General features: G+C 35.8%; 1 protein-coding gene across 1 annotated transcript; it reads left to right on the plus strand.

Annotated features, from left to right (window-relative positions):
- The first annotated feature begins 761 nt into the window (after positions 1–761).
- Positions 762–3315, plus strand: LOC109068602 (5-hydroxytryptamine receptor 1A-alpha-like). The gene has a single exon (XM_042729951.1). It carries the CDS (start codon positions 1509–1511, stop codon positions 2715–2717), a length of 1209 nt encoding a protein of 402 aa, XP_042585885.1. The 5' UTR covers positions 762–1508; the 3' UTR covers positions 2718–3315.
- The last annotated feature ends 13822 nt before the right edge of the window (positions 3316–17137 follow it).

A 17137-nucleotide genomic window follows, 5' to 3' on the forward strand; every position in this document is an offset into this window, starting at 1 on the left:
ATGTCCTCCAGAGTAAAGGGCATAAAGAGTAAAATGGTGATGTCTCTCTAATTGTCCACTGCACAGTTTTGAATATACTTTCGTTGAGCTTATTTTTTTTCTTTTAATTTTTTTTTTTTTTACACCTCTCACAACTTTTCAAAGACACATACAAGTTGAATGGCATTACATAAGGTTACGTAAGCACGTTGTCGCACATTTTTCATTATTAATCATGCATATCGGCTGTGCGATAGCCATAGTAAAAAAAAAAATGCATTGATATTATTTATATTCTAGCACTTTTTTAGTATTAAATGAGGTGGGAGAAGGAAATCCTATGCTGCATGAAGCTAAGAGTGATCTGAATCGTTGGGAAGAGGGGTCTCGTTCCACAATACGTCCTCATATTCTTTAATCTTTTTGCCATGTTCTCACCAGATGGCAGCAGATTTCCGTTCTGGGGAACTCATGGAACTGTCCGCGGTGCTGAAAGTGCATTTTCCCGATGAATCTCTGCATCGAAAGTCATAGGCCTTTACACTATAGAGTGCACTATTACAATAACTCTCATAATCATCAAATATTTTTGTTTTTTTGTTTGTGATATTCAAAACATTATTACTGTCATGATATATTATTGAAAAAAAAGGTATCCTAAAAATGATTCTAAATTAACTGGTAGCCTATTATTCCAATATATACATATATAAAATATTATTTAGCATCACTGAATCAACCTAAGTACATTAATACAAGCAAAAGTCATTTTTTATTAATCAAAACAGGTAAAAATAGCTCTTTAAGGCAACAATTGCAGGTAACGGCTTTTTAGAGTGTAATGATCATATAATAGCCTATTACACTATGTGTATAAACATTTTTAATTTATTGTAATTTATTCATTAGATCTAGCTATATGCACTGTATTTTTATAATTTCGTCATAATTATCTTTATTTCCAACAATTAAACTTAGACGCATGAATTTGTCTCAAGTTTTAGATCTCAAGCTGACTATCTGCAACGAAAATCTAATTTGTTGAAAGAATGCAAGACCTTTTTCACTGAAAAACAATAATAAACAAATAAAAACGTTTCAGATGGCTGTGTGCGGAAATAAAATCGATTTTCATATAACATGTTTGCAGAAAATGTGCCTTTGTCGGCAAAACAAGTAACTAAGAAATAATTTAACAGACGCAGTGCGTTGTTGAATTTGTCGCCGCAACTTTCATAACTGCAACTGTTGAATATCTCAAAACATATTGTACTAGAACACTGCACATCCGAATGGACAACTTTGTCCTGCTGTAAAGCTTGCACGGCCGCTCTGCAAAGTGCACGCGCCAACCTCTCCTCAGCCATCTCTGACGCACTTAGCACGACTCGTATAAATGAATTCACTTCGTCACTGGGCGCCAATGATAGCAGCTCGAGCGTGCGGCACTTCCTGAGCCCGGAGCCCGCCATGCGTCTTCAGAGCAGCGAGGTGACCGGCGCGTGGGACTCTGAGTGACCGCTCTCACCATGGAGGGTTACACCAACACCACAGAAAGCCAAGACTGGAGCGGGAACGCGACGGCAGTTGGCGAAGTTGCTTTGAGTTACCAAATAATCGGCTCGCTTTTCCTGGCCGCGTTAATTCTGTTTGCCATATTGGGAAACGCGTGTGTCATCGCTGCAATCGCCTTGGAGAGATCGCTTCAGAATGTGGCCAACTATCTCATCGGCTCCCTGGCCGTCACAGACCTCATGGTGTCGGTTCTAGTGCTACCCATGGCAGCCCTGTATCAGGTTCTGAACAAATGGACTTTGGGACAGGAGATGTGTGATATTTTCATCTCTCTAGACGTGTTGTGCTGCACCTCTTCCATCCTGCACCTGTGCGCAATCGCTTTGGATAGATACTGGGCCATCACCGATCCCATAGACTATGTGAATAAAAGGACCCCAAGACGAGCGGCTATCTTGATCAGCCTAACTTGGCTAATAGGATTTTCAATTTCCATTCCTCCCATGTTGGGCTGGAGGAAACCAGAGGACCGGGCAGATCCCGACGCGTGCACAATCAGCCAAGACCACGGGTACACCATCTACTCAACTTTTGGAGCTTTCTACATCCCCCTCATCCTCATGCTGGTCCTCTACGGGCGGATATTCCGAGCGGCGAGGTTTCGCATAAGGAAAACCGTGAAGAAAACCGACAAAGCTAAAATCGCGGATAATTGCCTGGCTGTGTCTCCGGCGCTGTTCCCGAGGAAAGCGATCGGCGAGGTGAGCAAAACTTGGAGGCGAAGCGTGGAGCCGCAGCCGGGCTCATGCGTAAACGGAGGGCTGAAACACTCGGACGACGGAGAGTCGTTCGAGATTACAGAAGTTCAGACCGTCTCCAGAAACCACCTGAGCCTGCCCAACAACCCTCAGCCGTGCTTCGAGAGCAGAAACGAGAAAAACACGGAAGCGAAGCGCAAAATGGCTCTGGCCAGAGAGCGCAAAACGGTTAAGACTCTGGGGATCATTATGGGCACGTTCATTTTCTGCTGGCTGCCCTTCTTCATCGTGGCGCTTGTTTTGCCTTTCTGTCAAGACTGTTTCATGCCGGAGTGGTTGAGGGCGGTCATTAACTGGCTCGGATACTCCAACTCACTTTTGAACCCCATCATATACGCGTACTTTAACAAAGACTTCCAGAACGCATTCAAGAAGATCTTGAAATGCAAATGTATTAGACAGTGAACGATGCTGTTTAACGGATGCTAACATGCAGATATTGATTGTTAAAGAACTGCTCTAAAGGCATTAATACGAACGGACCCAGTGCGGGACAGTACAGCACAAGAAGAGGTAGAGCTCTGTCCTTGTGTATTTGTTTATCTGCTTCCACCACAAAAGAAAAAAAAAGAGAAAAAAAAAACAACCAAATAAACAAAAACAAAACAAAACAACAACAACAAAAAATCTTGGTGCATATACAACTGGATGGATTCCGACAAGGACTCTCAGGCTAGCTGTGTGCATTAAATAATAAAGCCCTTAAACAACAAAAACAAACAAAAAAAGGTTTTTATTTTACTGTACATGATGAAAGCCACCTTTCTCCAAGCAGGTAGCTGTGGTGGGATTGTAAGCACACAGAGATGTCAAGATCCAGCAGATCATTTATGTAGAAAAATGTAATGTGAAACCATTTCTCATTTCTATTTATTTTCAGCAGTTTTCTTATATGACATAGACTGACTGGAAATACCTTGAAATAAAACATAAATCTAGATCATAAAAATGGACTGTATTTGAATCATTGGATTTGGGGTGGGATGGGGCTCTTTCATGAGGTTGCAAAGAAAAAAATCACGGGGTTAACCACACACTGTTCAGGTGTATAATTTATCAAAGTCATGAACAAAAATAAACATGAAATTTAAATACAAGTTAGTATGACAATATAATGCAACCTCCCTGAAAGGGTTATATTCTTTTTCATTTGGCAACCAGGTAAGCCAAAAATATTTAATTAGCATTCAAATATGTGCACTCAGATAATAAAGCGTGTGTTAAATGTCAGGGACGGTTAGTATCAGAGATGCAGAGAGTACGCAATGATCAGTTTGCCTCAGGCACAGCTAGGCCATTACCCATGGGGCCTTTGTTCCTCTAATACTGCAGCCTTGCCACGCTGCATTAAAAAGTAAATTAGAACCCGTAAACCAGTTTAAGTGATTAAAAATGAAAACCCTTATGTTTGTTCTCAAATGTTTTAAAGAGCCTAATAGGAATAGTTCACCCAAAAATTAAAAATTGACATCCACAATGTAAATGAGTTTATTTTTTTGGCGATAATTAGAAATTTAGCATTACATCACTTGCTCTAAAAAATAATCCATAAAATATATGGTAAAAAACTGGCAGCTGTGGTTGCCAGAATTATACCGTAAAAAATATGGTAACATCATTTTAGGTTTAATGGTTTTATACCGTAAAAAATACGGTAACACCTTTTTAGGTTTAACGGTTTTACCTTAAATGTACAGTTTAATACCATAATTTAACTGATAATATACCAATTTATTGAAGTACTGAAATCTGTTTTGTACCTTTGTAATACACTGGTAACCACCAAAAGCAGGTGGTGATGAGAAAGTCACATGATGAAACATAGCCCATCACAAGCAGCTTTTAAATAATAAGATACATAGAAGGTGCACAATGTCATTCACACAAGCACTAAACACCATCATGGTGAGGCTCATTAAACTGAAATATGCAATAAACATTAATTTAACAACATTATATGTAACATACAACCCTAATAAACATAACAGATAAGAAAAAAATAAGAAGAAACATAGTAAATTTTACAGGAAATAACCGTTAACCATTTAACAGGTTTGTACTGTAGCATTTTCACAGTTTTTTATCGTTAAAATCACAGTCATTTACTACAAAATTACATGTAAAGTCCAATACAGTTTTTCACCATATATAGTAGGGGAATTTACCGTAAACCATTTAACAGGTTTTTAATGTAGCATTTTTACAGTGTTTTACCGTTAAATTCACAGTCATTTTTTACAGTGTGGATCAGTGAATGGGTGCCATCAGAATGAGAATCCAAACAGCTGATAAAAACATCACAATAATCCACAGGACTCCTATCCATCAATCAACATCCTGTGAATCAAATCAAACGTGAAGCTGCGTGTTTGTAAGAAACAAATCCAATCGTTAAGACGTTTTTAACTTCAAACCATTGCTTTTAGCCAAAATATGAGTCCTCTATTCATAATATTTCTTGCTTCAGTAAAAAAGTAATTTTATCTGAATCATAAGAGAGATAAAAACACAACAAGCACCATTTACAAGCCAAAACAGCCTAAAACAGTTCTAAACAAATATGTTGATATATTTTGATGTGAAAGGTCCAAAGGTATGGGCTTTTACACTAAAGGAAGCATTATTATGGATTATAGACTGGTACAGTATATTGTTAATTGTTAATTGATGGACTACAGTCGTGTTGTGATGTTATTGTGATGTTTTATCATCTGTTTGGACTCTCATTCTGACGGGACCCATTCACTGCAGAGGATTCATTGGTGAGCAAGTTATGTAATGCTACTAAATTTCTCCAAATCTGCTACGAATAAGAAACATACTCTTCTTCTTGGATGTCTTCAGGGTGAGTATATTTTCAGCAAATTTTCTTTTTTGGGTGAACTGTTCCTTTAAAACCTAACGCAAATAAAATGACTTCAGCTATCGATACAGACCTCCTTTGGTAAATTGAATTGGCTTATGTCACCCCAAACATCTTTTACATGGGTCTCCAGATGTTTAATTCTTTAGAGCTAGTCCTATAGCTTATAAACCTCCTCCACTTCCAGTGACATTTTCAATGTATCAAGTCAGTGGTCACATGCACAGTGGGCTGGGAGAGGCAATGGTGCAGAAATGTTATTCAAATAACATCCTAAGGCTCTGCCCACACAGAACCCTGGCAAAATATAAATGTCAGAAAAGATAAATGAAAAATACTCAACATAATGTTTATGATTTGCCTCCCCCCCTACATTTGTAAACATGCTGTTTTAGTGACACACTGCCATGTGACAAGGACGTTCAGAGGAGCTGACAGCATTGATAACATGACAATGGATATTGTGGATGAACACAAAGCACTCGCTGCAATATCTTCTGTAGGAGTGAAATTTTGCTGACTCACTCCTTTAGCACATGAACTTATTTTACCCATTTTCACTTGTGACATTTTTTGAAATGTACACTTCTCATGACGGTGGTCATGCCCTTGTGTCAAAAGTTATAAATGGCCAGCCACTAACTTTGGCTTGATTGAAAACTATAGGGGAAAGACACAATATGTATTTCTTCCCCTGTGTGCCCTGGAGTAAATTGAAATGGCCACGAGGGACATTCACAAGGTCATTCTAACCTTGATAGAACTATTTTTGAGGCTAAATGACAGTGAAAGAACATCTTGAAGTCACTCTTACTCTTATCTTCTGAGGAAAGTCTCAGTCTAGGGACAGCTAGTTTTTTTTTTTTTTTTAATGTGGCTGTTAGTTATTCAGCTGACCTTTGCTTTGGAGTATTAAGAAGAGACTTAGCTGCATGTTTGTCATTTCTTTCTTTCTTTCATTAAAAAAAAAGTGAGATATTGTAAATAACCTATGAATCATCTCTTCCTTGCACTTAAACAAGCTCTGTTGGATCTTTCCCCTGCTGAATAGTATGTTGAAAGCATATGAAATTAGTATAACAAGCTGTATCTGTACGATAAATTGTGATAAAACAAATGCAGTGTTGAATCTCTGGATTGTAGCACATGACCTTGTTGAGCGCTCCTATTAAAAGTACATCTAAAATCAACACATTATTCAAGATAAAAAGAAAATAAAATGCTCAAATGGATGTTTAATTCCTTTACAGTTCAGGCTAGTGTAGGGTAAAAGTTTGGGGTCGATAAGCATGTTTAATGTTTTTGAAAGACCATTCTTACGGTGACCAAGGCTGTTATTTGATGAAAAATACAGTAAAAACTGTAATATTGTTAAATATTATATTTTATAATAACTGTCTTGTCCTGTCTAATATTTATCCCTATGATGGCAATGTCTTCAGTGTCACATGGTAAAATCAATCTATTAAGAATGCTATGATAAATAATATAAAAATACAAAACAACATAACACAATATAAATATATAATAATATACAGTATAAACTAGGACATAAACTAGGCTCTTTTGAACATAATGAATCATTATGCAATGCATTGATCTCTCCCAATGGCATTTTCAATATGTTATATCAAATGTTGCATTATAGTATTTCAGTGAGCTAATTTTAGAGGGATTTATTTACAAAAGGGATGACAACAAACTCCTTTTAAGGCTGTTAAAGTGAAAGGCCCTAATGTAAAGATGTGTTCAGCTTCTGTTTCAGTGTTGGTTTTGGATAGGGTCAAACTTTATGCTTTATGGGATCAAAAGTCCTCCGCTGGGATCACAACATTTATTCAAAAAGAAACAGAATGCAAGCTAACTCATTAAATAGACAGATATTTCTGTTCTGCACAGGCAAGTGTGTGTGTATATATATATATATATATATATATATATATATATATATATATATATATATATATATATATATATATATATATATATATATATATATATATATATATTTGATTTAAGCCCTATAGATACAGCAGAAAAGGAGAAGAGAAAAAAAAGCACACAAGCAAGTAATTTCATTTGATGGCATCCAAAAGATATTTACATTTGAATACAAACTGTTTTTAGTAAAATTTAGATTTTCTCTATTGCTCTGTCTTTCTCTTATTCATGGTGCTTCAGCTAAAATGAACTGAGCATGAACAAAATGAAAAGAGGAAAATTAGCAACAGCAAAAAAAAATTTACGTCATCTTTGCATCTCTAGCCTAGCCAAGGGGCACAATAATGTCATTGTGTAATTAGTCATGAGTCACCTCTTCAGCTACAGTCGTCACTAAAGTCACGTTTTTGTTTCCCTCTGTCTGGCTCCGGGGCCGCAGAGCTCTTGTTTACTTCAGAGCGTGATGTTGTGATCTCCTTATTTTAATCTTAAACAAATGTTTGTACTGACACAATTTTAACAATGTTTGAATACAGACCATTCTTAATAAAATGAGACCGATTTTCTTCACTGTTCTCTTTGTCTTCAAGGTGTTGGGCTTCAGCCACACTGCTCGACTGCTCTACTACCGGCTCCATTAAATGAGTAATTCCATTAGCTTTCTTTCACAGATTTGACCCAAACATTTAAGATTCATCTGAAGGTCTCGCTGCTATTGACCTGCACATTCCAGTCAACTTTCCCTGAGTGCTTTCCCTAGTGGTTTGCTCAGAGAGAGTGTGTCTAAACATTAAAAGACAGAGAATGCGGAGCACAGAGAAGACATAGCTGATGAATAATCACAGCATGGCCTTTGTCTACATATTTTATGATGCATTTAATTAAAATACTTTGTAATTGCATTCAATTTTTCCAAGATCAAAAACAGCAATTAGTGATATACAGTCAGGTACATGTTTTGAATGTGTAATTGTCAGGGAGTCTCAGTCACCATCAGTCATCAGCCCCAGTGCACACACCAGATCCCCATCACCCAAATTCTGATTGCCCGTATCTGTTTCAGCTCGTTAGGCTCTCTATATATCACAGCCTCACCGTCTGGTCTACAGTTTGCATAGACTTACTAGCCTGACTACCCATGTTTACTTACCCCATAGATGCTCCTTCGCTCTACCGCTCCATCGGATCACCTACAAGAGACAACCTTCCATCACCCTCAGCTAACAGACTTGAATTCCTTTACTTCTTCAGATTACTCACCCTCAGACTGTTGCCTTTCATCCCACTGTCCTTTTGTCAATAAAACTGTTGATGTGAGAACAGACCTCTGTATTTCTGGCCTGTATGCTGACAGTAACATACTTAACAATGCATTAATTTATAACATATTTAATAATAACTGATCAAATATTCTATATTATATATTTATATATATTTATTAATTATAACAATTTATTTTAAATATGTAAATAAATATAAATATATAGATGTTTATAAAATTATTTACAAATTATGTCAACATTTTATAAATTATATTATATCAATTTATAACTATATAATTGTAATTTTTAATTATATCAAAATGTATCAAATATCTAAAAAAAATAATTTATAAACCAATTAATAAAATACACTTTTTTTGTTAAACATTTGATAAACATTCTTCATAAATGTTAAATAGACAATTTGCTTTTAGCCTTGGATTTAGATAATATTGTCATATCATATTCTATTTAATTACTTAAATTCATAAAAATAATTAATAAACTGCAATTCTCAGAGTCTACTGAAACAGAATATCACAACTTCCTGTGTCATGTTGACTTTGTTAGGTAGCAGATTATCTTTAATGACATGCAAATCTATTTAAATTGTCCACATGCAGGGTACAATGCTAAAATTTCATTCAGATGTGTATCACAAAGAGCTGTTCTCCAGCCACTGCCATCAGATCAACATTGAACATGCAAGAAGTATTTTATTAGCACTTTATTAGACCAGACCCCTCGTGGTGCTCAGAAATGTCTGTGGCATAAGCTGTGTCCTTTCCCCCCATTCATAAGAAATAATACCCAGCTGTTTGGATACTTGTAGGCAGTGCTGAGAGCTGTGCTGGTCACCATGGAGATGCTCTAAAGCCGAACCTCTGCAGTTCCAAGGGAGCAATTACGTGATGACATCAAAGCCCTTCAGTAGCACAATAGAAGCATCCAGGACAGACAGGCTTCAAACAAATTAGTCTGAAGATTCTCCTCATTTGCATTAAATTTCCACTCCGTGTCCGCAGAGCAGAGAGCAACAGCAGGATGCAAATCAAATGTTAAGAGTAAACAATGTTTGATGTACTTGGAAGTACATTTACGCTTGTGGACAATGAAGGAAATTAGCAGCATTATTGAAGCATTCCGGGAATGCAGGCAATGTAGTTCTCTTGTTAACACTCAAAAGTTCTTTGCAAGGGTACATCGACAGTTCCTTACAGTGACACAGTGAGAGCAATATCTCTCCGACTCAACTTGACTCAGTTGGAGTGGGGAAAGACATGAAATGAAACAGTTGCAAACACTAGCATGCTAACCTATTTTTTTTTACATGCAACACAAAATTAAGTAACAGACATATGTTGCATAGGGTTCTGGCAGGAAGGAAACAGCGCCGCTCATTTTATCAGTGATCACTCACTAAAATTTGTCACTTTACCTAACACAATGTGTTCTCATGCACTAACCCAATTTTCATCACTGCAATAACCCCTAAAACACCAATATGAGAGCAAAAGAGAGCAAGCAATATGATGCTGTCTGTTACTGTATATGCAAGGAAACAAATCAGCTGAATATTTCACCTGTGAAAAAGGACAAAAATATAATTTTCAAACAAAATAATTGCTTGCTGCTGCAAGTATTTTAGTATGTTTGTTATTTTTATACACTTAGAATCTATTAGCAATAGATTTTTTTTCTAATAAATATAATGTAAACTACCATAAAATAAATATATAAAATGTAAACTATCACAAAAGTCTGTGGTCATTAGATTTTTTACTTGAAAGCAATTAATGCTTTTATTTAGTAGGGATGCTTTAAATTGGTCAAAATTGACAGTCAAGACCCTGATAATGCTACAAAATATTTATGTTTCAAATCAGTGCTGTTTATTTGAACTTCCTATTCATCAAAATACTAAAAAAAAAAAAAAAAAAAAAAAAAAAACGTTTCCACCAAAATATTACATGCTGTATTAAAATTCTACAGGGAAGCTGTTTTCAACAATGATAAAAAAAAATACTAATTGGTTCTTGACATGATGATAATAATAGGATTATGTGACACTGAAGACTGGCGTAATGATTGCTGGAAAGTCAGCTTTACCATCACAGGAATAAATTATACTTTAAAATATTCAAGTAGAAAACAGTTATTTTAATTTGTAATAATATTTTGTAATATTACCATTTTTTCATCAAATAAATGCAGCCTTGGTGAGCGTAAGGCTCAGAATCATATGTGTGGTAGTATCGTAGTGGTTAAGTCTGAGTTACTGGAACACAGGATGTGAGTTCAGAACAGGGATCAGCCGGTAATTGAGTCAGAGATCACAGTCTTCCACACAATTGTGTCCTTGGGCTACTTAACACTACATTGCTTCAGTGGGACCTGGCCTTGCAATTAGTGTACAAAAAGTCACTCTGAATCCAAATGATCTGTCTAATAAACTATGAGCAACTTTAAAAGTACATCATTGTTTATTACTACGCAGTTCTAATGTGTTGTTTTTCACCTTGTATAAGGTGAAAACTGCGTTCAGGGTAATCTTGTGTATAGCTCACATTTCCAGCAGGCAATGTTCTGTACAGTGGCTCTATACATCGTGTTGTCCTCATTAAGGGAGACCCGAAACATGCAGAAGTCATTTATAAAACAAGAAAGGGTGAAAGATTCTATTGATCTCTCAGTCAAACTCATTGCTTTTAATATGACACTTTACAAGTCTTACTTTAAAGGGATCGTTCACCTAAAAATGAAAATCATTAACGCACCCTCATGTCATTCCACACATGTCTGACTGACTTTCTTCTATTCAAGACAGGATCTGCAGCCATTTCATCTGCAAAATATTGATAGACAAAAAAAAAGTTCTAATTATTTTCATTCAATTAGCCACTACGTTTGACATAATTCAATTACTGAAACATCGGCTAATGGGTTTCATAAACTCAATAAGAGGATGTGGTCTTAGATTTGCTCCCTTATAGGAATAGTACTACTAAAAATTAAAAATTGCTGGAAATTTACCCACCCTCAGGCCATCTAAGATGTAGATGAGTTTTCATCAAAACAGGAGAAATTTAGCATTATATCACTTGCTCACCAGTGGATCCTCTGCAGTGAATGGGTGCCGTCAGAATAAGAGTCCAAACAGCTAAAAAAACAAAAACAAAAACAAAGAAAAAAAACCATCACAATAATCCACAAGTAATCCACATGACTTTAGTCCATCTGTTAACATCTTGTGAAATGAAAAGCTTTACACATTCAGTTTGATTCACAGGATTTTAATTGATGGACTGGAGTCGTGTGCATTAATATAATGTTTTTATCAGCTGTTTGGACTCTCATTTTGACGGCACCCATTCACCGCAGAGGATCCACTGGTGAGCAAGTGATGTTAAATTTCTTCAAATCTGCTGTGATAAAGAAATAAACTCATCTACATCTTTGATGGCCTGAGCGTGAGTACATTTTCAGCATTTTTTGAGGGGTGAACTATCCCTTTAAAGTTTTAACGCTCTAGCTGTAATAGCCTTGGCACACACACGCTGTGCACATACTTGTTACTACAAAGAGCAAGATCACACAGCTCTCTGTGACGCCCCACATTCATCCCCTACTGTGACCTGCACGAGTCAGTCAGTAAAGCAGCAACACACCTTAATCCTCCTGTATCCATCCTTGCATTTATACAAAGAGTGATAATTAACTCTGCTTCAAAATGCAAATTCCTCTCCTATAATCCTGTTGTTGTTAGTGGATGTTTTGTTCTGCATGCAATAGATAACATATCTCTTAGTCAAAGAGTCAGTGCTTTTAGCTAATGTGCATAAAGATTCTTGCTGAGAAAAAAAAAGTTTCACACCAATTTTAGAAAGCAAATATCGAGCAAATATCCTGTGATGTTTTCTGCACGGAATGTGCACATTTAAATGTTTGTATAATGTGGCATAAAATGTCACAGATTAATGTGTCACATTTCTTTTCTACATGTCTTTGATCTGTAAAAGCCTCTGCATTATTAACCTGGAAGCTTTCATTTCTATATATACAGAGGATTACCATGATTACAGGCAACACAAGACATCAAACTATCAGAATGTATAAACAGAAACTAGACTGAACAAGTTTGTGCTTAGATAAAAAACTAATTATTAATGAGATTACAGCATCATAGCTGATTATGTCTGTTGTATTTATGACAAGCTATAGATTGTAATGTTTACTGTTGAAGGTCATGACATCTAGTTTAACACTTCTGATGAAATAAAAGTTTTTAAAGATGTTCCAAGTAACACGTTTGAAAAAAAAAGCAATGTCTTTACCCAAATACACTTTAATAAACCTGCAATAATTTATATTATTATACAATAATTGATTATACCTAACAAACCATAAAACAGCTTTTGGTTTAAGAGATACATTTTAACTGAAATAAAATCTTTTTTATTTTTTTAAGGTAATCTTGATTAAAAAAAAATACTAAAACACTGAAATACAAATTAGTTAAAATTATGTAGTTTATAATTTTTATAAACAAGATTACTAAAACTTGAACTAAAATTAAAATGAAAAAAAAAAATCATAATATAATTATATTATATATTTTTTAAATTGTTCATAATTATGATATCTGGTATACTAAAATAACCTTGGATGAGATGGATTATATATAGGAAACTGCAAACATACGCCATTTACTCATGCTTGTCACATCATATCACAATGTTATTCATATAATTAATAATATTTGATCACATATTTTGATTTGGCCAGGGACAAATATGTTTTTGCTTAATTTTCTTTACCAACATTTTAGATTATTTTCATTTTCATTATTTCATTTCATTAGATATAATTTAAACATGTGGCTAAAATCAATTTTTAAATAAACATTATCTTTGTAAAGCTGCTTTGGAACAAAATGTATTTTGAAGCACAATACAAATAAATTGCATTGAACTGAACTGAAAATCTCTGAGGTCCAGCAACTTCCCAGCCTGATTCAATTTTAGGGACTTTAAACGGTTTTATTGCACAGTTGGAAGACTAACCTTAAACTGATTTCAAATAGATGATGTTTGACTCCTATTACGGTGAAGCTATTTATATTATTTTAGATTGATTTACTTTGTGGAAAGTACTAGAGAAGGCCATTAAAGAACAGACCTTATCCCTTCAGCTCTTATCGGGAAACTCCATTTTGAGTGTATCACAGAAAACACAAGCACTTCTTCACAGGACTTGACTGATTTTAAGAGACAGCGCACTTACCCCAGGAGAGCTCTCCCACATACCAGCCTACACCATATGTGTTCAGCCAGGACTTCAATTTTGTACTACTACAATAGAGGAAAAGACAGAACTTAATGGTGAGGAGTGCGAGTGTTTGGGAAACAATCATCATTTTTACAATAAAGTTCAAGATCATAAATATTTGAGAAGGATATAGGTCATATTGATGCTAAGAAGCTTCATATATTTATAGTTCAAATGGAAACCCTCAATTTGGTGGCTCATCTTAATTTTTGGTCTCATTACACTTCACTAATAACATTTTCTGTTTGAAGCCGTCAAATTTCACCCCCAGTCAATCCCATGATCATTATGGGATTCTCTGGGATTCCATTGGCATTCATTTATTCCCTTGTGCTCACTGGGCCTTGTTCCCTTGTTCTTTGTAGTCTATCCTTTTAAGAGGTACGAATCCCTCTTGCGAGTTCCTTTGCCTGGAGCTCAAAAAGTAGAAGCCTTAAAGGTGGCAGACAGTAAGGAACTCTGGGTAAAGAGAAACGCTGCTGTATCTCAAGGAGGGCAGGGGACAGAAAGAGACTGACAGCAAGAGGAAATGAAAAGCCCAGCCCATACGAGAACTGAGAAAAGAGATCCTTTATGTCAATGCAAATCTTCCACTGATATTTCTCTCTGCATAAAGAATAAACCTGATTCTAAACTAGAAAAAACATCCAAGCACTGAAACTTTACTTAGTAAAAAAAGTGCAAATGCATGCAGTCATTTTTCATTCAAGCCATTCTTACACCGCAATGCTAATGTAAGAGAGAAAATGTGATTTCTCAGTTCTTTTTTATTCTCATAAAGGAAACAGATGTTCACACTGCGCTTGAAAGCATGCTTAAGGCTTTATGTTCAGTCTTTCTTTTCTTAATACTTTGACCAATGCATCATGAAACCAATTAATTTAAGGTGTCAGATATTAGTATTATTATAAAGATTTACTCCACTAATATAATTCATTAGCAACAATCAGGTGTAATTATAAGCTGTTAACAAAAAGAATTAAATGCTGCTCATTAAAATTATTCAGCACTTATGTAATTAAACTCCAGCATGAAGACTAAAGTAAAGCATGACCACATTTAATTTTAAAGAAGTAAGGAGCAGTGGGAGGACACTGTGGGGGCAAGAAAGAAAAAGAATGAAAGTACTTCACTTAGAGCTGAAAGAGCCCAACGTAGATCACTTTTGAAACCTGTCAAAATTGAAAGAGAAAAGAGTGAACTGGGCTTCAGAAAGAGCAAAAAAAAAAAAAAAAAAAAAAAAAAAAAAAAAAAAAATCTCAGAGGCTTTGAAAAAACGCACAATAAAAGGCTTCACAGTCGGTAGTTTAATGAAATAACATCCTTCAGTGCCAAGAACACTTTGCTACTTTGAGGTGTTTTTGAGCTGTAATGACTGCTTTAATAGTTCAGACAATCATTTGAATAAGTCTATCCTCACAGGCACAAAATAAATACTGGCATTTTAATATGTACTATTTAATATGTATAAGAAGGTTGGCTGCTTGCTCAAAAAAGGTATAAAAACAGCATATGCTGGTTAGGTAGGTTTGAAGCTGAGATGCTGGTTTGAGCTGGTTTAAGCTGGTCCTTAGCTGGTCATGTGCTGTCCTAAGCTGGTCAGACCAGCACATGGACCACCAGCTAAGGACCAGCTTAAACCGGCTCAAACCAGCATCCCAGCTTCAAAACATACCTAACCATCATATGTTTTTTTTTTTTTTCTTACTCAACAGGGAATTCACTTCTTTTGCTTTAAAAAGCAAATGTTTCTGAAAGCACATTATGTTTGGTCACGTACAAGGAAACAGACCTGTCCAAATCTATTTTAATCTTTGTGAATTAAGTCTTCATTTCCTGTTTGTCTGATCTTGCGTTCTGAAATGAGGTGAATCCGGTGTTCTCCCCGGTGTTCTCCCAGGCTCTGGGGCTTGTGTAAAATACCTTTGCAATCATATCCGCTTGTTTTGTTTTCCCTCTCTGCTTTGTAATGTGTGTGCTTGAGGCATCCAGATTTTCCTGTTGCGAAAATAAATAAATAAAAAAACAATACTGTAATAAAAATCTGGATGCACATGCAACAGTAAATTCATTATTTATATTACTGATTTTTTTTGCACAAAATACACATGAATATATTACATTAGTATACTCTAGAATGATACAGAAAACTAGTAATATATTAATTATACACTTTAATGATAATGGATGCAGTGGAATTTTATCTAATTAGAGAATCAGAAAGCAATAAAGCTCTAGCTCCTCCAGGTTATTTTGAACAACGATTGTGTTAAAGCATTCAGGAGCACAGTCTCTCATTGTTTAAACTATCAGCTGAAACACTCTAACTTCCACAGACAGACACACACACACACACACACACACACACACACACACACACACACACACACACACACACACACACACAAAGAAACAGAGACAAGGAAAGAAAAAATGACAGGCAAGGTCAAAACATAACATTTTGTCTCAGTAAGAATCTTCTAAATCTGAATATAAAAATGAGCCAAAAAAGAGGGTGAAGGATGTACTGAAGTCCTTTCAGTGGGTCAACAAAGCACTCTAAAGTGCAACTAATTCAAGTTGAGCTGCGCTTTTTCTTATAAATTTTAATTATAATACATTTTCATTGAATTGCAATCAACATTCAATTGTGTCAGAAAACATTACATCATTTTTTATACTAATTATGCTAAGTGTACTTATTATTCAAGATCACATGATCATAAACATTAAAACAACTTCATTTTCAGATGTAGATCAGTAGATTCAGTGGTTCACTTTTGTATACTCTACATCATGTTCCTGCAGTGACCTTCAAAAGTTTGTAAATTTGCCCAAAATATTCCAAAGACCCAATGAGATCACGTCCATCTCACATTGCCTGATGTTTGCATCATACCCAGCTACTGTCACTTTATAACCATGAATAAAGTGATTCTTTGATCCTGAAAAGCAACTAAGTATGCTCACTTTGCCAGAAGGTCAGAATTGATTAATTCATTCAGAGCATATCCTCTCTAGAAAATTTGAACCATGATTCAAGTCTCTTCTTGTTTAAATTAACAAAGCCCTCGTAATCCAAGATGCAGTGATTCATTCCGAGCGCTGAGGGATTAAATCAACGATCATCGATTCATTGACTTGTCTGTGATGAGAACTTGCTCGACAGCCAACAAGTGCATAGCGACAGCACTGCTAGAAATCATCTCCTGGAATAAACCTGACAAACAGGCTTTTGTTAAAGCACAGTACATTACGTCAAGGTCCTCCGAACAACATCTTCCATAATGTAGTAGCACGATCGATTAGGACCATGTGACCTGGATTAGGAGCAGGCGAGGCGGTGAGCGTTCGCAATGACTGACAAAACACCCAGGCTGCCAGATGATCAGACCCACCGAACATGCAGAGGGAGAGGAACAAGATTGCAT

The sequence above is a fragment of the Cyprinus carpio genome, chromosome B8 (assembly GCF_018340385.1).
Source record: "Cyprinus carpio isolate SPL01 chromosome B8, ASM1834038v1, whole genome shotgun sequence".
In the NCBI taxonomy this organism is placed as follows: domain Eukaryota; kingdom Metazoa; phylum Chordata; class Actinopteri; order Cypriniformes; family Cyprinidae; genus Cyprinus; species Cyprinus carpio.

What these genes read in the sequence shown, in the direction of transcription:
- LOC109068602 (XM_042729951.1), top strand. Translation starts at nt 1,509, where the DNA reads ATGGAGGGTTACACCAACACCACAGAAAGCCAAGACTGGAGCGGGAAC.